The sequence below is a fragment of the Cherax quadricarinatus genome, chromosome 57, assembly GCF_038502225.1.
Source record: "Cherax quadricarinatus isolate ZL_2023a chromosome 57, ASM3850222v1, whole genome shotgun sequence".
In the NCBI taxonomy this organism is placed as follows: domain Eukaryota; kingdom Metazoa; phylum Arthropoda; class Malacostraca; order Decapoda; family Parastacidae; genus Cherax; species Cherax quadricarinatus.
The window spans coordinates 28,214,117-28,237,678 of NC_091348.1; the positions used below are offsets into that span (position 1 = coordinate 28,214,117).

At 47.2% G+C, this 23,562-nt stretch overlaps 1 protein-coding gene across 7 annotated transcripts in view; it reads left to right on the forward strand.

Moving 5' to 3' along the window:
- The window catches only part of LOC128693578 (myosin heavy chain, skeletal muscle), a 136,722-nt gene that overhangs the window by 56,163 nt on the left and 56,997 nt on the right, over positions 1 to 23,562 (forward strand). For 4 of the 7 annotated variants that reach the window (XM_070097434.1, XM_070097436.1, XM_070097435.1 and 1 more), the window contains exon 2: positions 20,360 to 20,425. The exons of 2 other annotated variants lie outside the window; for them this stretch is intronic. In XM_070097434.1, coding sequence (XP_069953535.1) covers positions 20,360 to 20,425 — 66 coding nt within the window. Of the gene's footprint in view, positions 1 to 19,150; positions 19,199 to 20,359; positions 20,426 to 23,562 lie in introns of those variants that run through there. One more of the 7 variants, XM_070097439.1, reaches the window with a different exon arrangement.

The window sequence follows — 23,562 nt, forward strand, 5'->3', positions numbered from 1 at the left end:
TTACAAGTGAGCAATATGCTCCAGTATCTCTAAAGGTCTTTACTTCAGTTGTTTCTGAGTTTTCCTGAAGGGAAATAAGACTCTTGCAATAATAAGGGGCCATACCTTTTTCTACTTCTCTAGGGGACATGTTACTAGGGATATTAGAGATTTTCCCAATGGGTTGGGGTTTGTGGGGGCAGTTGGGACGGATATGACCTACTTTGTTACAGAGAAAGCAGACGACAGGCTTGCCCTTTACTCCCTGCGGACGTTGCAACAGGTGTCGCTCTGGCTGGTGTCTCTCTGGATACTGTTGTCGAGATGCACCCTGTCGAGTAATTTGTCTCTCAGCACGTGGACCATAAGTTGAGAAGCGTGGCTCACCAGGTGACTTAGTTGGCTGACGTAGACGTTCTCCCTCCGGCTGGCACTTCATTCTCCAAGGTTGACGATCTCTGCTCATGCCAGGCTGTTGAAAAGAGAGACAGGACTGCTTGGACAAGGAGCGGTTAGTTTTGAAGGTATCAGCCAACCTGGCTGCCTCCAATGCAGTGGTTAAGTCACGATCCTGCAGAAAGACTCGAACCTCTGGTCCCACAGACTCCAGCAGGTTATCAATCAGAATAAGCTGTACCAGCTCCTCAAAGGTAGAGACACCACTTGCTTTATACCAGCTGGTAAAAGCTTTGGTTTGCTGTCTCACAAAGTCCACTAGGGATTGACCAAGCTGCCACCTGCTTAATTTAAAAAGCTTACGGTATTTGGCTGGGATACATGTATATGCTCCCAACACTGTGGTCTTCACTACTTTATAATCAGAAAATTCAGTGTCATTTAATGCTGACATAAATTCCTGTGCCTTACCCAATAATGCTGTATGAACCAACGATGCCCAATGCTGCTCCGGCCACCTCAAGGCTCGAGCCTGATTTTCGAAGCTTTCGAAAAATTGTTCTGGTTCGGCTTCATTGAAGCGGGGAACAAGCTGTACTGCTTTTTGTAAACTAAAATCATTTACAGAATGCGAAAACTGCCTCCTTTCTCTTTCCCTATCAAATTCTTCCCTTGCAAATGCTCTCTGTTCCCTAGTTTGCTCAAGATTGATTTTTGCCAGCTCAAGTGCCATCGACGCTGATTCACCTTGAGACAACCCAGCTGCACTATACTGACCATTTTGCTCCGTAGGTGTATCATCTTCCTCCTGCGAGAACATAGTTTTTGCCCTAGCTCCCGTAGAGGGAGGAGTCTGATGTGCGATCTCTTCTTCTATAAGTTTGTCAGCAATCAGTGAACACAGTTGCATAGCCGTGAGAGTGCATTTATATTTAATGCCAATGGAACGAGCAATTTGCCAACAACGCTGTAGGGACAATTTAGGTAGGTTATGCAAAGTATATGCTGACACCAGACGTCTGACTCGTCTAGGTGGCATAAGTTATTCGCTATGCACAGTACGATTGCAGAATACCCCAACGTAACACGTTAATTTGCAGAACACGCTTAGCTATGCACAGTACGATTGCAGAATACGCATACAAGCAAAGCCGACTGCAAAATTCTCCACACCGAACAGGCTAGTAACAACTGACACGCAAAATTTGTAAAGCAATGCCAGACAGCTACACTGTTCTAGAAGATTGACCGTAGCGAAGCGAGCACACTGAACAAGCTAGTAGCGAGCTGTTGAACGATCAATCAATAGCAAGGCTGACCATAACAGTAACTGACACGCAAAATTTGTAAAGCGTAGGCAAAGCTAATGCAATGCCAGACAGCAAGCTGCACAATGTTCCTGCTACGAGCTTCACCCTAAGCTCAACCGTTTCTCTAAGTCCAGCTCCAGCTCTCGGACAGGCTACCCATATTACAACCCAGGATTCCAAATGGCCTGTTATCCCGGGTGTAATGGGAGCAAAATAAACAGCAGAAAAAGTTTAGACTTATATTATCCTTCACCAATTTAGAACAGCAATATGTACACTATGTACAGTGATAAGTATAGTGCACTCCATGGTAAGCAAGGCAGAAATAGAAGCCACAAGATAGCAGACCATGCTTCAACCAGCTCTAGAATGGGAATGACAAGGGCAGACAGGAGAGTGGTACCCACATAACCTCTGCGATTGCCAAAACCACCATCTTATTGGCTAGAACCTGGTCACTAGTTGAACGACGGGGCCCCATCATCAACTCTTAGCAACCTGGTTCGCTGGTTGGGGGAGATAGCCTGTAAATGAGGGTGTGTACATGCGCCGAATAAAGGTTACGTACTCTTTGCATGCCACACTCAGCCTTGGTCGAGGGACTGATCACAGAAAGATAATGAGTCCCTCAGCCTTGGTTGAGGGACTGGAGTTTACCTGGAGAGAGTTCCGGGGGTCAACGCCCCCGCGGCCCGGTCTGTGACCAGGCCTCCTGGTGGATCAGAGCCTGATCAACCAGGCTGTTGCTGCTGGCTGCACGCAAACCAACGTACGAGCCACAGCCCGGCTGATCAGGAACTGACTTTAGGTGCTTGTCCAGTGCCAGCTTGAAGACTGCCAGGGGTCTGTTGGTAATCCCCCTTATGTGTGCTGGGAGGCAGTTGAGCAGTCTCGGGCCCCTGACACTTATTGTATGGTCTCTTAACGTGCTAGTGATACCCCTGCTTTTCATTGGGGGGATGGTGCATCGTCTGCCAAGTCTTTTGCTTTCGTAGTGAGTGATTTTCGTGTGCAAGTTCGGTACTAGTCCCTCTAGGATTTTCCAGGTGTATATAATCATGTATCTCTCCCTGATTACAGAAAGATAGTGAGTCCCTCAGCCTTGGTCGAGGGACTGATTACAGAAAGATAATGAGTCCCTCAGCCTTGGTTGAGGGACTTGATTGCCTCATTAAAGTTGTAGACATAATCGGTGTGGGCACAGGAGACTGTTGTAACACTGCCACACAACACACCAGCAACACTAACATCATGAAAGTCCTCCACAGGACGTTAAATTACAGAGTGTCTGCAGCAGCTCAGGATACACCGGTTAACATGACTTTAGGATGATGTGTAGCTTCTTAATGGTTCAGGTCGGTCTGAGATGTTATAAGGTTCAGTGTTGTATGTTCGGGTTATTTGTGTTTTGTTGCATTCTGGGTATTGTGTTTCTTTTATTGGGCAGAACAAGAAAATTGTGTTTGTCACAGCTGCTGAGCTTGTGTGACGGAGTTACTGAGGTGGTGACGGTGGTGGTGGTGGTGACGGTGGTTGTCCTGGTGTGGGGGTAGTGGTGGTGGTGACGGTGGTGGTGGTGGTGACGGTGGTTGTCCTGGTGTGGGGGTAGTGGTGGTGGTGACGGTGGTGGTGGTGGTGACGGTGGTTGTCCTGGTGTGGGGGTAGTGGTGGTGGTGACGGTGGTGCTGGGATGGTGGTGGTGACGGTGGTGCTGGGATGGTGGCGGTGGTGGTGACAGTGGTGGTGCGGTGGTGGTGTTGGTGGTCCTGGTGTGGGGGCAGTGGTGGTTTTGGTGGTGCTGGGGTGGGGTGGTTTTGGTGGTGGTAGTTGTGTTGGGGTGGTGGTAGTGGTGCTGGGGTGGTGGCAGTTGTCCTGGGGTGATGGTAGTGGTTCTGGGGTGGTTGTAGTGGTTCTGGGGTGGTGATAGGGGTGCTGGGTTGGTGATAGTTGTCCAGGGGTGGTGGTACTTGTGTTGGGATGGTGGTAGGTGTGCTGGGGTGATTTTAGTTGTGCTGGGGTGGTGGTAGTGGTGCTGGGTGGTGGTAGTTGTCCTGGGGTGGTCATAGTGGTGCTGGGGTGGTGGTAGTGGTGCTGGGGTGGTGGTAGTTGTCCTGGGGTGGTGGTAGTTGATCTGGGGTGGTGGTAGTTGATATGGGGTGGTGGTAGTTGTTCTGGGGTGGTGGTAGTTGATCTGGGGTGGTAGTAGTTGTTCTGGGGTGGTGGTAGTTGATCTGGGGTGGTGGTAGTTTTGCTGGGGTGGTGGTAGTTGTCCTGGGGCGGTGGTGGTGGTTGTTGTGCTTGGGTGGTGGTAGTGAAGCTGGGGTGGTGGTCGTCGTAAGCTTCTCTCTTTTATGTGCGGGTTATTTGTGTATGATGGTAGTTATGCTGGGGTGGTGGTGGTTATGCTGGGGTGGTGGTGCTGGATGGTGGTCATGGTGCTGGGGTGGTGGTAGTTGTCCTGGGGTGGTGGTAGTGGTGCTGGGGTGGTGTCTGGCGCTAGTGATTCCCTGGGTTCCTGCCAGTGTAACTTGATTCTCTCTCACTCCACTCTCTCTCTCTCTCTCTCTCTCTCTCTCTCTCTCTCCCTCCCTCTCTCTCTCTCTCTCTCTCTCTCTCTCTCTCTCTCTCTCTCTCTCTCTCTCTCTCTCTCTCTCTCTCTCTCTCTCTCTCTCTCTCCCCTGTTTTACACCGGGTTTTACAAGGCTAGGTTTAAGGTTCTTAACTTGATTTACAAGCTAAGAACTGTTACCTACATCAGCTCATTTTTAAAGTTTTTTAAAATATTGTTAAGAGACATACAAAGTCGGAGACATTTTTGGGCCAGCGATTTCATGTGGTCAACTGACTTTATTTCGTTGATGTTGTTATGCTGTATGAACATGTTCCAGACTCGAGTCATCCTGGGAATAAATGATCTCAGATGAAGCGATACTCTGTAGAAGGCTACGATCAGATTATTGTAGTTGTTGTTTGCTGCCCGTCTTGTTGTGTAGAAGCTCACTTCTCATTATCCTCGAGTGGAGCCAAGTGTGGTACCCTGACAGTATTGGCCTTGTATATGTCACTGTCAGTAATGCCACCCACCTTCCTCAGGTGTTAAAGGCTTTGGTGAAGTGACATCTGTCCAGCCTGGGTTCAGGCGAGACATGAGTCGTCTTGCTCTGTTCTTTATTCTGTCAAGAAGTCGCAGATGAAATGGGAGTCAAACAATCCAAGAAGATGGAGCATGCTCAACGTGTGAGCGTACTTGTGCCTCGCACAGAATCTTGCAGCCTCTCTTGTCTAGCAGATGCAAGATATTCCTAAGTGCTGTAAGTTTTCTGGCCGCCTTGTTTGCAAGATTTACAACGTGGTTCTTCATAGTCAGTTTGGAGTCAGATTTCACCCCAATGATATCAACTTCATACCCGGTTACCAACAATCTATAGGGACCATCATCATTTGTGTTTTCTTAGGAACAAATGTGACCTGCCATCGTTTTGCACAGGCTGATACAGCTGTAAGCTGGCGACTGATGTAACCTAGAGAAGCTGGCATTTCCTTCCTTGGATTAGTAAATGTCAGAGTACAGTCGTCTGCATTTGCATGGGATTCTGGGAAGAGATGAAGGTCATTGAAGTAGACATTCCATAACAATGTTCCAGGCACACTTCCCTGTGGAACTCTTGGGCTAAAACAATGTGTTGTTGACTCTGTCACGTTGAGAACTACTCTTAGGTAATTACTAAAGAGACGGTGCAGAGCTGGTAACTTCCAGTGCTTGCAGTTTGGGCAAGAGTGCCTGGTGCCATACTCGGTGGACAACAACAGCAGTGTCCAGTGCTACTGCACAGATGACCTTGGATTCATCCAGTGACTGGTGCCACATAGATCAGATCAGCAGCAGAATAACCTTTTCTGAAGCCATATTGAAGGTCACAAGAAGTTAGTAGTAGTCGATAAACACTGTTATCTGTCTTGAGATTATTGTCACAAGATTCTTGTGAGTGATTGACAGGAGTGACACTCGTCTGTAGTTGCTGATTTACGCTCTGTTATTCGTTTTATGAACATGGACTACATTTGCCTCTTTCCACATTTACATTGTGCTAGGCAGTGCTGATAGTTGCGAGAGATGAGTCATCTGGTGCTACAACCTCCTCTTGGTCCAGCGATTTAAGGAGAAGATACACTTGATCTTTCCTTAATGTTACCGCTGACAACTTTGACACAGTTCTTGCCGGATCAGGAAGCTGCATCTTGGTAGTAAAGTGTTCAGCAAAGGGGTCAGCTTTCTCCCGGCTGTCAGTAGAGACGGTCACATCCTGCAGACTTAGAGGTGAGATATTGTCATCAGGTGAATAATCTTGTTGGTCCTTGACTCAGGACCACCAGGTTTGGTAGATCACTCTACCTGATGCCAGTGTTTGTGTGTCAACCTCCCGTACAGCAGTGATCCACTTTTGGACTTCTATTTGCCAACAGGCTTGCCTGTGTGGTCTCTCTCACTTTCTCTCTCTCTCTCTCTCTCTCTCTCTCTCTCTCTCTCTCTCTCTCTCTCTCTCTCTCTCTCTCTCTCTCTCTCTCTCTCTCTCTCTCTCTCTCTCTCTCTCAGCAGATGCTACAACATTAATGATCACCGTCTACAAGTGTTCTACATCACACTGCCTCTATATATCGGATCTTATGCAATATACTCTAATATACATAAATGCATCAGCTCAATACTTTATCAGGAAGAAGTTAGCAATGATAACAATCACAGTCATCACTTTATACAGCGTCAGTCATCACTTTATAGAGCGCCAGTCATCACTTTAGAGCGCCAATCATCACTTTAGAGCGCCAGTCATCACTTTAGAGTGCCAGTCATCACTTTAGAGCGCCAATCATCACTTCAGAGCGCCAATCATCACTTTAGAGCGCCAGTCATCACTTTAGAGCGCCAGTCATCACTTTAGAGCGCCAGTCATCACTTTAGAGCGCCAATCATCACTTTAGAGCGATAATCAACTATTCTTCACCTGTTGCCCTAAATTAATTCTACGACCTTGTTAAGCTCAGGTAAGACGTACCAGCCTTCTGTGTCACCTTGCTGTGCAGCAGGTAGCACAGCGACGTACCAGCCTTCTGTGTCACCTTGCCGTGCAGCAGGTGGCACAGCGGCGTACCAGCATTCTGTGTCACCTTGCTGTGCAGCAAGTGACACAGCGACTTACCAGCCTTCTGCGTCACCTTGCTGTGCAGCAGGTGACACAGCGACGTACCAGCCTTCTGTGTCACCTTGCCGTGCAGCAGGTGGCACAGCGGCGTACCAGCCTTCTGTGTCACCTTGCTGTGCAGCAAGTGACACAGCGACGTACCAGCCTTCTGTGTCACCTTGCTGTGCAGCAGGTGACACAGCGACGTACCAGCCTTCTGCGTCACCTTGGTGTGCAGCAGGTGACACAGCGACGTACCAGCCTTCTGCGTCACCTTGCTGTGCAGCAGGTGACACAGCGACGTACCAGCCTTCTGCGTCACCTTGCTGTGCAGCAGGTGACACAGCTGTGAGCACTTGTGAACGGGTTTTAGCTGTTATAATGGTCTCAGCACCTACAGTAAGCACTGGAAGTCCTTATGTTCTGTCATAGCTTAATAAAAGAGCTGACAGCTTGTATAAGAGAGCTGACAGCTTGTGTAAGAGAGCTGACAGCTTGTGTAAGAGAGCTGACAGCTTGTGTAAGAGAGCTGACAGCTTGTGTAAGAGAGCTGACAGCTTGTATAAAAGAGCTGACAGCTTTTATAAGAGCTGACGGCTTTTATAAAAGCTGACGGCTTTTATAAGAGCTGACAGCTTTTATAAGAGCTGAGAGCTATTATAGGAGAGTTGACAGCTTTTATAAGAGACCTGAGAGCTTTTATAAGAGCTGACAGTTTTTATAAGAGAGCTGACAGTTTTATAAGAGAGCTGACAGTTTTATAAGAGAGCTGACAGTTTTATAAGAGAGCTGACAGTTTTATAAGAGAGCTGACAGTTTTATAAGAGAGCTGACAGTTTTATAAGAGAGCTGACAGTTTTATAAGAGAGCTGACAGTTTTATAAGAGAGCTGACAGTTTTATAAGAGAGCTGACAGTTTTATAAGAGAGCGGACAGTTTTATAAGAGAGCTGACAGTTTTATAAGAGAGCGGACAGTTTTATAAGAGAGCTGACAGTTTTATAAGAGAGCTGACAGTTTTATAAGAGGGCTGACAGTTTTATAAGAGAGCTGACAGTTTTATAAGAAAGCTGACAGTTTTATAAGAGAGCTGACAGTTTTATAAGAGAGCGGACAGTTTTATAAGAGAGCTGACAGTTTTATAAGAGAGCTGACAGTTTTATAAGAGAGCTGACAGTTTTATAAGAGAGCGGACAGTTTTATAAGAGAGCTGACAGTTTTATAAGAGAGCTGACAGTTTTATAAGAGAGTGGACAGTTTTATAAGAGAGCTGACAGTTTTATAAGAGAGCGGACAGTTTTATAAGAGAGCTGACAGTTTTATAAGAGAGCTGACAGTTTTATAAGAGGGCTGACAGTTTTATAAGAGAGCTGACAGTTTTATAAGAAAGCTGACAGTTTTATAAGAGAGCTGACAGTTTTATAAGAGAGCGGACAGTTTTATAAGAGAGCTGACAGTTTTATAAGAGAGCTGACAGTTTTATAAGAGAGCTGACAGTTTTATAAGAGAGCTGACAGTTTTATAAGAGAGCTGACAGTTTTATAAGAGAGCTGACAGTTTTATAAGAGAGCTGACAGTTTTATAAGAGAGCTGACAGTTTTATAAGAGGGCTGACAGTTTTTATAAGAGCTGACAGTTTTATAAGAGGGCTGACAGTTTTTATAAGAGCTGACAGCTTTTATATGACTGTTGTTTACCTCTTTAGTATATGTTGGTTATGTTAATCTTTACCGGCTACGAGTCAACACTTTCTGTAAACACTTATTGTAAACACTTCTGTGTTAACACTTCTTGTAAACACTTCTGTGTTAACACTTCTTGTAAACACTTCTGTGTTAACACTTCTGTGTAAACACTTCTGTGTTAACACTTCTGTGTAAACACTTCTGTGTTAACACTTCTTGTAAACACTTCTTTCTAGAAAGTTTAGATTCATTAAGTGATCTAAAGGAAGAAAAAATATATTTAAAACGAGAATAAATTCTGGAGGTTGTGGGTCTTACTGGGATATAAACTGTGTGATGTACTGGAAGGTCAGGAGCCTAGCTAGTGACTGTATGATGGATCAATGTACTGGAAGGTCTGGAGCTTTGCTAGTGACTGTATGATGGATCATTGTACTGGAAGGTCAGGAGCCTTGCTGCTGACCGTCTCTATGATGGATCAGTGTACTGGAAGGTCAGGAGCCTAGCTAGTGACTGTATGATGGCTCAATGTACTGGAAGGTCTGGAGCTTTGCTAGTGACTGTATGATGGATCATTGTACTGGAAGGTCAGGAGCCTTGCTAATGACCGTCTGTATGATGGATCAATGTACTGGAAGGTCTGGAGCCTAGCTAGTGACTATATGATGGATTAATGTATGGAAGGTCTGGAGCCTTGCTAATGACTGTATGATGGATCAATGTACTGGAAGGTCAGGAGCCTTGCTAGTGACTATCTGTATGATGGATCAGTGTACTGGAAGGTCAGGAGCCTAGCAAGTGACTATGATGGATCAATGTACTGGAAGGTCAGGAGCCTTGCAAGTGACTATGATGGATCAATGTACTGGAAGGTCAGGAGCCTTGCTAGTGACCGTCTGTATGATGGATCAATATCCTGGAAGGTCTGGAGCCTAGCTAGTGACTATATGATGGATCGGTGTACTGCAAGGTCTGGAGCCTTGCTAGTGACTGTATGATGGATCAATGTACTGTAAGGTCTGGAGCCTTGCTAGTGACTGTATGATGGATCAGTGTATTGGAAGGTCAGGAGCCTTGCTAGTGACTGTATGATGGATCAATGTACTGGAAGGTCTGGAGCCTTGCTAGTAACTGTGATGGATCGGTGTACTGGAAGGTCAGGAGCCTTGCTAGTGACCGTCTGTATGATGGATTCAGTGTACTAGAAGGTCAGGAGCCTAGCTGGTGACTGTATGATGGATCAATGTACTGGAAGGTCAGGAGCCTAGCTAGTGACTGTATGATGGATCAATGTACTGGAAGGTCTGGAGCTTTGCTAGTGACTGTATGATGGATCATTGTACTGGAAAGTCAGGAGCCTTGCTACTGACCGTCTGTATGATGGATCATTGTACTGGAAGGTCTGGAGCCTAGCTAGTGACTGATGGATCAATGTACTGGAAGGTCTGAAGCCTAGCTAGTGACTGTATGGTGGATCAATGTACTGGAAGGTCTGGAGCCTAGCTAGTGACTGTATGATGGATCAATGTACTGTAAGGTCTAGAGCCTTGCTAGTGACTGTATGATGGATCAGTGTACTGGAAGGTCAGGAACCTTGCTAGTGACTGTATGATGGATCGGTGTACTGGAAGGTCTGGAGCCTTGCTAGTAACTGTGATGGATCGGTGTACTGGAAGGTCAGGAGCCTTGCTAGTGACCGTCTGTATGATGGATTCAGTGTACTAGAAGGTCAGGAGCCTAGCTGGTGACTGTATGATGGATCAATGTACTGGAAGGTCAGGAGCCTAGCTAGTGACTATATGATGGATCAATGTACTGGAAGGTCTGGAGCCTTGCTAGTATCCGTCTGTATGATGGATCAGTGTACTGGAATGTCTGGAGCCTAGGTAGTGACTATATGATGGATCAATGTGCTGGAAGGTCTGGAGCCTAGCTTGTGACTGTATGATGGATCAATGTACTGGAAAGTCAGGAGCCTTGCTACTGACCGTCTGTATGATGGATCAATGTACTGGAAGGTCTGGAGCCTAGCTAGTGACTATATGATGGATTAATGTATGGAAGGTCTGGAGCCTTGCTAATGACTGTATGATGGATCAATGTACTGGAAGGTCAGGAGCCTTGCTAGTGACTATCTGTATGATGGATCAGTGTACTGGAAGGTCAGGAGCCTAGCAAGTGACTATGATGGATCAATGTACTGGAAGGTCAGGAGCCTTGCAAGTGACTATGATGGATCAATGTACTGGAAGGTCAGGAGCCTTGCTAGTGACCGTCTGTATGATGGATCAATATCCTGGAAGGTCTGGAGCCTAGCTAGTGACTATATGATGGATCGGTGTACTGCAAGGTCTGGAGCCTTGCTAGTGACTGTATGATGGATCGATGTACTGTAAGGTCTGGAGCCTTGCTAGTGACTGTATGATGGATCAGTGTACTGGAAGGTCAGGAGCCTTGCTAGTGACTGTATGATGGATCAATGTACTGGAAGGTCTGGAGCCTTGCTAGTAACTGTGATGGATCGGTGTACTGGAAGGTCAGGAGCCTTGCTAGTGACCGTCTGTATGATGGATTCAGTGTACTAGAAGGTCAGGAGCCTAGCTGGTGACTGTATGATGGATCAATGTACTGGAAGGTCAGGAGCCTAGTTAGTGACTATATGATGGATCAATGTACTGGAAGGTCTGGAGCCTTGCTAGTATCCGTCTGTATGATGGATCAGTGTACTGGAAGGTCTGGAGCCTAGGTAGTGACTATATGATGGATCAATGTGCTGGAAGGTCTGGAGCCTAGCTTGTGACTGTATGATGGATCAATGTACTGGAAGGTCAGGAGCCTTGCTAATGACCGTCTGTATGATGGATCAATGTACTGGAAGGTCTGGAGCCTAGCTAGTGACTATATGATGGATTAATGTATGGAAGGTCTGGAGCCTTGCTAATGACTGTATGATGGATCAATGTACTGGAAGGTCAGGAGCCTTGCTAGTGACTATCTGTATGATGGATCAGTGTACTGGAAGGTCAAGAGCCTAGCAAGTGACTATGATGGATCAATGTACTGGAAGGTCAGGAGCCTTGCTAGTGACCGTCTGTATGATGGATCAATATCCTGGAAGGTCTGGAGCCTAGCTAGTGACTATATGATGGATCGGTGTACTGGAAGGTCTGGAGCCTTGCTAGTGACCGTCTGTATGATGGATCACTTGTAAACATTGATGTACTGGAAGGGCTGGCTCAGTACTAGTGACCGTTTGTATGATGGATGACTTGTAAACATTGATGTACTGGAAGGGCTGGAACAGTGCTAGTGGCCGTCTGTAGTGTTGATCACTTGTAAACATTGATGTACTGGAAGGGCTGGAACAGTGCTAGTGGCCGTCTGTATTGTTGATCACTTGTAAACCTTGCTTGCACGACTGATGGGTAAGTGTTTTCAAGAGTTTGACTGACTTTAACTGTAAGTGTTGTGTTGAGTTTGACTTCGTATATTGACTGAGTGTAAGTGGGCGGGTTTGCTTGCTTCATTCACGTCAAGAAGAACACTTAAGTGTTCAGTAGCGAGGTCTCTCATCCTACACCTCAAGGCCTGGAGTGTGCTGGTATGTACTCTGGAGAGTGCTGGTATGTACTCTGTAGAATGCTGGTATGTACTCTTGCTAGAAGGATCATCCTTGTTTCTCTGTTAGTCACAGAACTTCAAACAGTGTCACAACAGGAGGTGTGTAACAAGTCACAGACAGATCTTTTTGTGACATGATACTGACTGTACTGCATTATTTGTCTCGTTTATATCATGTTGTTGCATACCATTTGTTCCATAGACTGTCACATCTGGAGCAGTGACGAGCAATGACTGACCCAGCCAAGACTGTCACACCTGGAGCAGTGACTGACCCAGCCATGACTGTCACACCTGGAGCAGTGACTGACCCAGCCAAGACTGTCACACCTGGAGCAGTGACTGACCCAGCCAAGACTGTCACACCTGGAGCAGTGACTGACCCAGCCAAGACTGTCACACCTGGAGCAGTGACTGAACCAGCCAAGACTGTCACACCTGGAGCAGTGACTGACCCAGCCAAGACTGTCACACCTGGAGCTAGGGTGGGATGGGTGGTGTTGCTAAGTGGGTTGGGTGGTGTTCCTAGGGCGGGATGGGTGGAGTGTTCGGGGGTCAACACCCCCGCTGTCTGCTCCCAGTGGATGGCTTGATCAGCCAGGTTGTTAGTACGAGCTACACCAAGTCCATCATATGTACCACAGCCCGGCTGATCAGGAAGTGACATGAACATAAGTGTTTCCTCTTGAAGACAACCAGGGGTCTGTTGGTAACTCCCCTCATGTGTGAAGGGATGGCGTTGAAGAGTCTTGGTCCTCTTACAATTATTCAGTTATCACTTAGTATGTTCACTACACGTCTGTTTCTCATTGAAGACGTTTCGCACAGTCTCTCTTGGTTTTGTAGGGAGTGGTTTTAGTCAACAGGTTTGGGGCCAGTCCCAGGCTAAAATGTTCGACTCATAGAGTACTATGTATCTTTCTCGCCTGTGATTCAAGGAGTACAATTGGAGGAACTTGAAGCATTCTCAGTTGTTTAGGATTCTGCAGACTGTGAAGGTTCTCTCTGCATTCTGCTGGTCTGCAGATTTGCCTGCCTGAATGAGGCTGTTAATGTACAGGAGAGAGAGAGAGAGAGAGAGAGAGAGAGAGAGAGAGAGAGAGAGAGAGAGAGAGAGAGAGAGAGAGAGAGAGAGAGAGAGAGAGAGAGGAAAATGGTGGGCGGGGCTGTGTGAGGAGACAGGAGTGGGTGGGTGGGTGGGTCTGGGTGGGTTGCAGGCACCCAGCACTTCGGTAGTTATCCTTTTAACTGCAGAGAGCCAGGAAGTGCCACTCTCTAGTGTCTGGTAACGGTGTCACTGTCTAGTGTCTGATAACAGTGTCACTGTCTAGTGTCTGGTAACAGTGTCACTGTCTAGTGTCTGGTAACAGTGTCACTCTAGTGTCTTGTAACAATTTCACTGTCTAGTGTCTGGTAACAGTGTCACTGTCTAGTGACTGGCAACAGTGTCACTCTCTAGTGTCTGGTGACAGTATTACTGTAATGTCTGGTGACCGTGCCTTCGTGGTGTACTCTCTCTCTCTCTCTCTCTCTCTCTCTCTCTCTCTCTGTCCAGTGACAGACAGTGCCAAGTGTTAACATTACTGCTGAAGTTAAAACATCAGGTTCAGCAGCGTCAGGTTATCAGTCAGAGGTTTGTGTGGGTCAGGTTTTTCAGGTAGCGCCAGGCAGGAGTGCAGAGTCTTGTCTAGGAGCATTGAAAATATTAAACAAAATGCATCACCGTAGAACCACAAAGACAGATTCGCCAAAATTGCTTACCGGCCGGACAATATTTTTCGGAGATACAGATAAACTAACGTGTACAAAAATATAACACTACGTTAAGTAATGCTGTGTGTAACGCAACACTGTTACCAAGAAAATAGACCAGTATACCTTTACCAGGTACTTAAAGTTAGGCCATACGTGTTTTGTTACAGTCAGAACTAAGTGCTAAACCCATACGGGTCATTAGGCTACAGAAGAATAAAATATTAATTGCTCTTATTGATGGCCCCATTCCTTGCTGGGTGTCCACCTGCCGTTCACTTTGCGTCCACTTAAGCATCAACACTATTTTTATGGACCTTCACTACACTACCAACACTCCACGTTACATATTTATTACAACAGTGCAGTACCCTGCGTAATGGTGTTCAACTCTTCACTCTCACAGGATCCAAGACTCAGTAAATGTGTAACACCCTCAGTCTGTCGACCAATATGGCTCACGAAATCGTAATGACACGATTGCAAACAAACCATACCACGGGCGGGACTTGAACCCTGCTGCTACCTAAGCTAGTATAGCATGATTGTGCTACCTAGGTAGCTAGTATAGCATGATTGTGCTACCTAGGTAGCTAGTATAGCATGATGGTGCTACCTAGTTAGCTAGTGTAGCACCCTTCTTTGTAGATTCGCCGGTATAATGGCGCGGACTTTTTGCAAGAGGTGGCCCGGCCTTGGCTCCCTGTCGTGGGAGTGTCTCAGACCAGTGTCTGCCATAGGAGGAGGTACAAGTACCTCCTCATCTTCTGGGACTAGCTGTCCCAGGCCTAGCCCCATTACCCGCCCCCACGGGGCTCGGAAGGAGAAGCTAAGCAACTTGAGCTGCCACAAACCCCGCCCACACTGGGCTTGAAGGGTGTGGCAGCTGCATAGCAGCAGACGATGTCAGGAGGTGCAAAGGCAGCAAGGACTACAGGATCCTTTTGGAGCTACACCCTAGCTTTGGGCATTAAGCCCGAGCGCTGGGGAAGCTCAGGAATGCCTCTTATTGTGTGTGTGTTGCTGCTGCTACTTCACTGGTCCGTTGCACTATGTAGCACCCTCATTCTGTGCTTGTACAGTGATTGTGTTGGTGCTTACTGCCCAGTTTATACTTCATTTATCCCCCCTCCCAATCCTCTCTGTCTTATATATATATATATATATATATATATATATATATATATATATATATATATATATATATATATATATATATATATATATATATATATATATATATGACAGAAATGTTAAAAGCAGGGGGGGGGGGGATAGTGTGTTGGAGTGGTTGGTATTTTTGTTTAATGTATGAAAGAGGGGAAGGTACCTAGGGATTGGCAGAGAGCATGTATAGTCCCTTTATATAAAGGGAAGGGGGACAAAAGAGATTGTAAAAATTATGGAGGAATAAGTTTACTGAGTATACCAGGAAAAGTGTACGGTAGGGTTATAATTGAAAGAATTAGAGGTAAGACAGAATGTAGGATTATGGATAAGCAAGGAGGTTTTAGAGTGGGTAGGGGATGTGTAGATCAAGTGTTTACATTGAAGCATATATGTGAACAGTATGTAGATAAAGGTAGGGCAGTTTTTATTGCATTTATGGACTTAGAAAAGGCATATGATGGAGTGGATAGAGGAGCAATGTGGCAGATGTTGCAAGTATATGGAATAGGTGGTAAGTTACTAAATGCTGTAAAGAGTTTTTATGAGGATAGTGAGGCTCAGGTTAGGGTATGTAGAAGAGAGGGAGACTACTTCCCGGTAAAAGTAGGTCTTAGACAGGGATGTGTAATGTCACCATGGTTGTTTAATATATTTATAGATGGGGTTGTAAAAGAAGTAAATGCTAGGGTGTTCGGGAGAGGGGTGGGATTAAATTATGGGGAATCAAATACAAAATGGGAATTGAGACAGTTGCTTTTTGCTGATGATACTGTGCTTATGGGAGATTCTAAAGAAAAATTGCAAAGGTTAGTGGATGAGTTTGGGAGTGTGTGTAAAGGTAGAAAGTTGAAAGTGAACATAGAAAAGAGTAAGGTGATGAGGGTATCAAATGACTTAGATAAAGAAAAATTGGATATCAAATTGGGGAGGAGGAGTATGGAAGAAGTGAATGTTTTCAGATACTTGGGAGTTGACGTGTCAGCGGATGGATTTATGAAGGATGAGGTTAATCATAGAATTGATGAGGGAAAAAAAGGTGAGTGGTGCGTTGAGGTATATGTGGAGACAAAAAACGTTATCTATGGAGGCAAAGAAGGGAATGTATGAAAGTATAGTAGTACCAACACTCTTATATGGGTGCGAAGCTTGGGTTGTAAATGCTGCAGCGAGGAGGCGGTTGGAGATGTCCTGTCAAAGGGCAATGTGTGGTGTAAATATTATGCAGAAAATTCAGAGTGTGGAAATTAGGAGAAGGTGTGGAGTTAATAAAAGTATTAGTCAGAGGGCTGAAGAGGGGTTGTTGAGGTGGTTTGGTCATTTAGAGAGAATGGATCAAAGTAGAATAGCATGGAAAGTGTATAAATCTGTAGGGGAAGGAAGGCGGGGTAGGGGTCGTCCTCGAAAAGGTTGGAGGGAGAGGGTAAAGGGGGTTTTGTGGGCGAGGGGCTTGGATTTCCAGCAAGCGTGCGTGAGCGTGTTAGATAGGAGTGAATGGAGACGAATGATATTTGGGACCTGACGATCTGTTGGAGTGTGAGCAGGGTAATATTTAGTGAAGGGATTCAGGGAAACCGGTTATTTTTATATAGCCGGACTTGAGTCCTGGAAATGGGAAGTACAATGCCTGCATTATAAAGGAGGGGTTCGGGATATTAGCAGTTTGGAGGGATATGTTGTGTATCTTTATACGTATATGCTTGTAAACTGTTGTGTTCTGAGCACCTCTACAAAAACAGTGATTATGTGTGAGTGTGGTGAAAGTGTTGAATGATGAAAGTATTTTCTTTTTGGGGATTTTCTTTCTTTTTTGGGTCACCCTGCCTCGGTGGGAGACGGCCGACTTGTTAATATATATATATATATATATATATATATATATATATATATATATATATATATATATATATATATATAGAGAGAGAGAGAGAGAGAGAGAGAGAGATAATTATTATTACTAACACTGCAGTTTCCCACCAAGGCATGGTGACGCAAAAAAGAAGAGATACTTTAATCATCATTCACTCCATCATTGTCTTCCCAGAGGCGCCCTCTACACTATAGTTTAAAAACTGCAACATATCTCCACCCCCTCCTTCAGAGTGCAGACACTGTACTTCCCACCTCCAGGACTCAAGTCCGGCTAACCAGTTTCCCTGAATCTCTTCATAAATGTTACTCTGCTCAAACTCCAACAGCATGCTTGTATGCTTGCAGGAAGTCTAAGCCCTTCGCACACAAAACCTTTATCACTGGTAGCACTTCAAAGTAGCGTGGTAGCACTGCGTTTTTTGGTAGTGTGGTAGCGCTGCACTACAAGGTAGCATGGTAGCACTGCACTACAAGGTAGCATGGTAGCACTGAGCTACAAGGTAGCATGGTAGCACTGCACTACAAGGTAGCATGGTAGCGCTGCACTACAAGGTAGCATGGTAGCACTGCACTACAAGGTAGCATGGTAGCGCTGCACTACAAGGTAGCATGGTAGCACTGAGCTGCAAGGTAGCATGGTAGCACTGCACTACAAGGTAGCATGGTAGCGCTGCACTACAAGGTAGCATGGTAGCACTGAGCTACAAGGTAGCATGGTAGCACTGCACTACAAGGTAGCATGGTAGCGCTGCACTACAAGGTAGCATGGTAGCACTGAGCTGCAAGGTAGCATGGTAGCACTGCACTACAAGGTAGCATGGTAGCACTGCACTACAAGGTAGCATGGTAGCACTGAGCTGCAAGGTAGCATGGTAGCACTGCACTACAAGGTAGCATGGTAGCACTGAGCTGCAAGGTAGCATGGTAGCACTGCACTACAAGGTAGCATGGTAGCACTGCACTACAAGGTAGCATGGTAGCACTAAGCTGCAAGGTAGCATGGTAGCACTGCACTACAAGGTAGCATGGTAGCACTGCACTACAAGGTAGCATGGTAGCACTGCACTACAAGGTAGCATGGTAGCACTGCACTCAAAGTAGCATGGTAGCACTACACTACAAGGTAGCATGGTAGCACTGCACTACAAGGTAGCACTAGGAGGCGGCCACTGAAGGTTCGCTTCCATCATTGTTGACACTTTTGATGGCTGTGGGTTCTCCTTGAAGTATAATGAAGCAGCGGCGGCGGCCGTGGTTTCAGCGGCGGTGGCTGCGGCAGTTTGGGCATTCTTGGTCTCATGAGGGCGTGGGCACAGTGCCAACCATCGTCAGGGGCAGCGCCTTGGCATGGGTGACGGGAACTGTGCTGGTAGGTAGCCCACAGTATGTGACCACCACTACTACCACCACTACCAACACCACCACTATCACCACCACCACTATCACCACCATTTAATCCAGCTACCCCAAGTATCAGTGTTACCGATGTTGACATGCTCTAGCTCTCGTCACACGCTGGCTGTCGTGTGCAGTATGCATCTTGTGTGTGTACCTGACGGAGGTCCCAGGTGTAGCTAGTGTATAGTGCTAGGCTTCTAGTGCTCCCATCTTGCTAGGGGCCACGCCCACAGCAGTGTCCTCACGCCCACAGCAGTGTTCTTACGCCCACAGCAGTGTTCTCACGCCCACAGCAGTGTCCTCATGCCCATGCTTTGGACTCACAGAAAATTTGTGGTTGTTGGTGGAGTGTGTGGCACTGTGTTAAACTGGTGTTATGTTGCCTGCCATCACTACCCTGCAACACAGTACGTGGCTCCACGCCCTACTACACAGTACGTGGCTCCACGCCTTGCTACACACAGTACGTGGCCACACACAGTACGTGGCTACACACAGTACGTGGCTCCACGCCCTACTACACAGTACGTGGCTCCACGCCTTGCTACACACAGTACGTGGCCACACACAGTACGTGGCTACACACAGTACGTGGCTCCACGCCCTGCTACACAGTACGTGGCTCCACGCCTTGCTACACACAGTACGTGGCCACACACAGTACGTGGCTACACACAGTACGTGGCTCCACGCCCTGCTACACAGTACGTGGCTCCACGCCTTGCTACACACAGTACGTGGCCACACACAGTACGTGGCTACACACAGTACGTGGGTCCACATAGTTCGTGGCTACACAGTCTACTATGTTGCCTATCATCGCTACGGTGCTACCCCTTGTACGTTCCTCTTCACTTTAGTTTATGTAACTGTAATACTCCTAAGTGACCGCGTGTTACTTGAATAATGTTCCTGGTTATTGTCTTGTTACTGTTACTTTGTGTCAGTCACTAAACATTATTTTCTTGTAACAGTGAATGCATGTTGTTTTTTAAGTATACAGTACACAGTCTGGAGCTATGTAAGGTGTACTGTCAGTGTCCCAAGATTACCAACCAAAATAGTCGACAGGCACCCAGATACCTATTTACTACTAGTAGGTGTAAGATTTGACCATACATCTCGCATAGCCAGGGAATCTGACCCCAGGTGATTTTGCTTGCGAGCTGAGTTGCTTACTACTGGGTTGAACCCGCTCTTCTGCACCGTCCAGCAACTCTTTGAAGGCTGGCACCTTGTATGTTGTCGGTCGTGAGGTCTGTGTGCTGTGCCAGTTGGTGTTTGTGTTGTCACCTGTGTGTGTTGTGCCAGTTGGTGTTTGTGTTGTCACCTGTGTGTGTTGTGCCAGTTGGTGTTTGTGTTGTCACCTGTGTGTGTTGTGCCAGTTGGTGTTTGTGTTGTCACCTGTGTGTGTGTTGTACCAGTTCGTGTTTGTGTTGTCACCCGTGTGTGTTGTGCCAGTTGGTGTTTGTGTTGTCACCTGTGTGTGTTGTGCCAGGTGGTGTTTGTGTTGTCACCTGTGTGTGTTGTGCCAGGTGGTGTTTGTGTTGTCACCTGTGTGTGTTGTGCCAGGTGGTGTTTGTGTTGTCACCTGTGTGTGTTGTGCCAGGTGGTGTTTGTGTTGTCACCTGTGTGTGTTGTGCCAGTTGGTGTTTGTGTTGTCACCTGTGTGTGTTGTGCCAGTTGGTGTTTGTGTTGTCACCTGTGTGTGTTGTGCCAGTTGGTGTTTGTGTTGTCACCTGTGTGTGTTGTGCCAGTTGGTGTTTGTGTTGTCACCTGTGTGTTGATAGAGGTGTCATCCTTCATGTGGTTCTCCTGATTGTGTGACCCATGATTGACCTGGACCACCAGTATGATAGTAGTGTTGATCTGTGTGACCCATGACTAGTGAGTAGTGACCTGGATCACCAGTATGATAGTAGTGTTGATGTGTGTGACCCATGACTGGTGAGTAGTGACCTGGATCACCAGTATGATAGTGTTGGTCTATATCTCCTCAGCTCTCCGTCTCCAGCGTCGACACTGAAGCACAGAGAGGAGACAGTCCCTCGCTGGATCCGTCGTGGGTAAGACAGCAATAGTACTGCTGCCACACTTGTCTTGCAACAATTGTACTGCTGCCACACTTGTCTTGCAACTTGCAACTAATACTCAAACTCCAGTCGAATTTAGGGAACGTTTCAGTCTGTAATGGACCATTGATCATCTTGGTTATGTTCCAGGATGGACTGAAACGTCACCTTGTGCCAGCACCAGTTTATATAGTGCGAATTGTTGCAGTCACAGTATTGTGATTTATAGTCTTCTTGGCATGCAACCATGATGGAAGTTGTGCACTGTTGCATGGTGTTGTGTTGATCCATCCCTACCTTGATCTCTCTCCCATCACCACGTCACCACTACCACGTCACCAATAACACCACGTCACCTCTACCACCATGTCACCATTACCACGTCACCACTACCACCACGTCACCACTACCACCACGTCACCACTACCACCACGTCACCACTACCACCACGTCACCACTACCACCACGTCACCACCACCACCACGTCACCATCTGATGATAATCAATCTGGCACCATTTGCTGCTGCTGCTGTGAAGTTTGGCAGCTTCTGACTTATTACTTGGAATTAACGTGAGTTATCCACCCAGAAACACCAGCCTTCCCGTATCACATCCCCGACTGCGCTACACGACAAGTGTGTACACTGAACACTGTGTAACACTTACCAGGAGTGGAGACTCCACTTACTACAATGATGACATGTTTCTTGTACCCTGACACCAGGATATATCATGTGTGGCACTGTGGTGTGGAGGGTGACTGTTAGACCTCATGTGTGGCACTCTGGTGTGGGGGGTGACTGTTAGACCTCATGTGTGGCACTCTGGTGTGGAGGATGACTGTTAGACCTCATGTGTGGCACTCTGGTGTGGGGGGTGACTGTTAGACCTCATGTGTGGCACTCTGGTGTGGAGGATGACTGTTAGACCTCATGTGTGGCACTGTGGTGTGGAGGGTGACTGTTAGACATGTGTGGCACTCTAGTGTGGAGGGTGACAGACCTCGTGTGTGGCACTGTGGTGTGGAGGGTGACTGTTAGACATGTGTGGCACTGTGGTGTGGAGGGTGACTGTTAGACATGCGTGGCACTGTGGTGTGGAGGGTGACTGTTAGACATGGTGTGTGGCACTGTGGTGTGGAGGGTGACTGTTAGATATGTGTGGCACTGTAGTGTGGAGGGTGACTGTTAGACATGGTGAGTGGCACTGTGGTGTGGAGGGTGACTATTAGACATATGTGGCACTGTGGTGTGGAGGGTGACTGTTAGACATGTGTGGCACTGTGGTGTGGAGGGTGACTGATAGACATGATGTGTGGCACTGTGGTGTGGAGGGTGACTGTTAGACATGTGTGGCACTGTTTGGAGAGTAACAGACATGTGTGGCACTGTGGTGTGGAGGGTGACTGTTAGACATGTGTGGCACTCTAGTGTGGAGGGTGACAGACCTCGTGTGTGGCACTGTGGTGTGGAGGGTGACTGTTAGACATGTGTGGCACTGTGGTGTGGAGGGTGACTGTTAGACATGCGTGGCACTGTGGTGTGGAGGGTGACTGTTAGACATGGTGTGTGGCACTGTGGTGTGGAGGGTGACTGTTAGATATGTGTGGCACTGTAGTGTGGAGGGTGACTGTTAGACATGGTGAGTGGCACTGTGGTGTGGAGGGTGACTATTAGACATATGTGGCACTGTGGTGTGGAGGGTGACTGTTAGACATGTGTGGCACTGTGGTGTGGAGGGTGACTGATAGACATGATGTGTGGCACTGTGGTGTGGAGGGTGACTGTTAGACATGTGTGGCACTGTTTGGAGAGTAACAGACATGTGTGGCACTGTGGTGTGGAGGGTGACTGTTAGACATGTGTGGCACTCTAGTGTGGAGGGTGACAGACCTCGTGTGTGGCACTGTGGTGTGGAGGGTGACTGTTAGACATGTGTGGCACTGTGGTGTGGAGGGTGACTGTTAGACATGCGTGGCACTGTGGTGTGGAGGGTGACTGTTAGACATGGTGTGTGGCACTGTGGTGTGGAGGGTGACTGTTAGATATGTGTGGCACTGTAGTGTGGAGGGTGACTGTTAGACATGGTGAGTGGCACTGTGGTGTGGAGGGTGACTATTAGACATATGTGGCACTGTGGTGTGGAGGGTGACTGTTAGACATGTGTGGCACTGTGGTGTGGAGGGTGACTGATAGACATGATGTGTGGCACTGTGGTGTGGAGGGTGACTGTTAGACATGTGTGGCACTGTTTGGAGAGTAACAGACATGTGTGGCACTGTGGTGTGGAGGGTGACTGTTAGACATGTGTGGCACTGTGGTGTGGATGGTGACAGACATGTGTGGCACTGTGGTGTGGAGGGCGACAGACATGATGTATGACACTGTGGTATGGTGGGTGACTGTTAGACATGTGTGGCACTGTGGTGGGGAGGGTGACTGTTAGACATGTGTGGCACTGTGGTGTGGAGGGTGACTGTTAGACATGATGTGTGGCACTGTGGTGTGGAGGGTGATTGTTAGACATGTTTGGCACTGTGGTGTGGAGGGTGACTGTTAGACATGGTGTGTGGCACTGTGGTGTGGAGGGTGACAGACATGATGTGTGGCACTGTGGTGTGGTGGGTGACTGTTAGACATGTGTGGCACTGTGTTGTGAAGGGTGATTGCTAGACATGATGTGTGGCACTCTGGTGTGGAGGGTGACTGTTAGACATGGTGTGCGGCACTGTGGTGTGGAAGGTGACTGTTAGACATGTGTGGCACTGTGGTGTGGAGGGTGACAGACATGATGTGTGGCACTCTGGTGTGGAGGGTGACTGTTAGACATGATGTGTGGCACTGTGGTGTGGAGGGTGACTGTTAGACATGATGTGTGGCACTGTGGTGTGGAGGGTGACTGTTAGACATGATGTGTGGCACTGTGGTGTGGAGGGTGACTGTTAGACATGATGTGTGGCACTATGGTGTGGAGGGTGACTGTTAGACATGGTGTGTGGCACTGTGGTGTGGAGGGTGACTGTTAGACATGATGTGTGGCACTGTGGTGTGGAGGGTGACTGTTAGACATGATATGTGGCACTGTGGTGTGGAGGGTGACTGTTAGACATGTGTGGCACTGTGGTGTGGAGG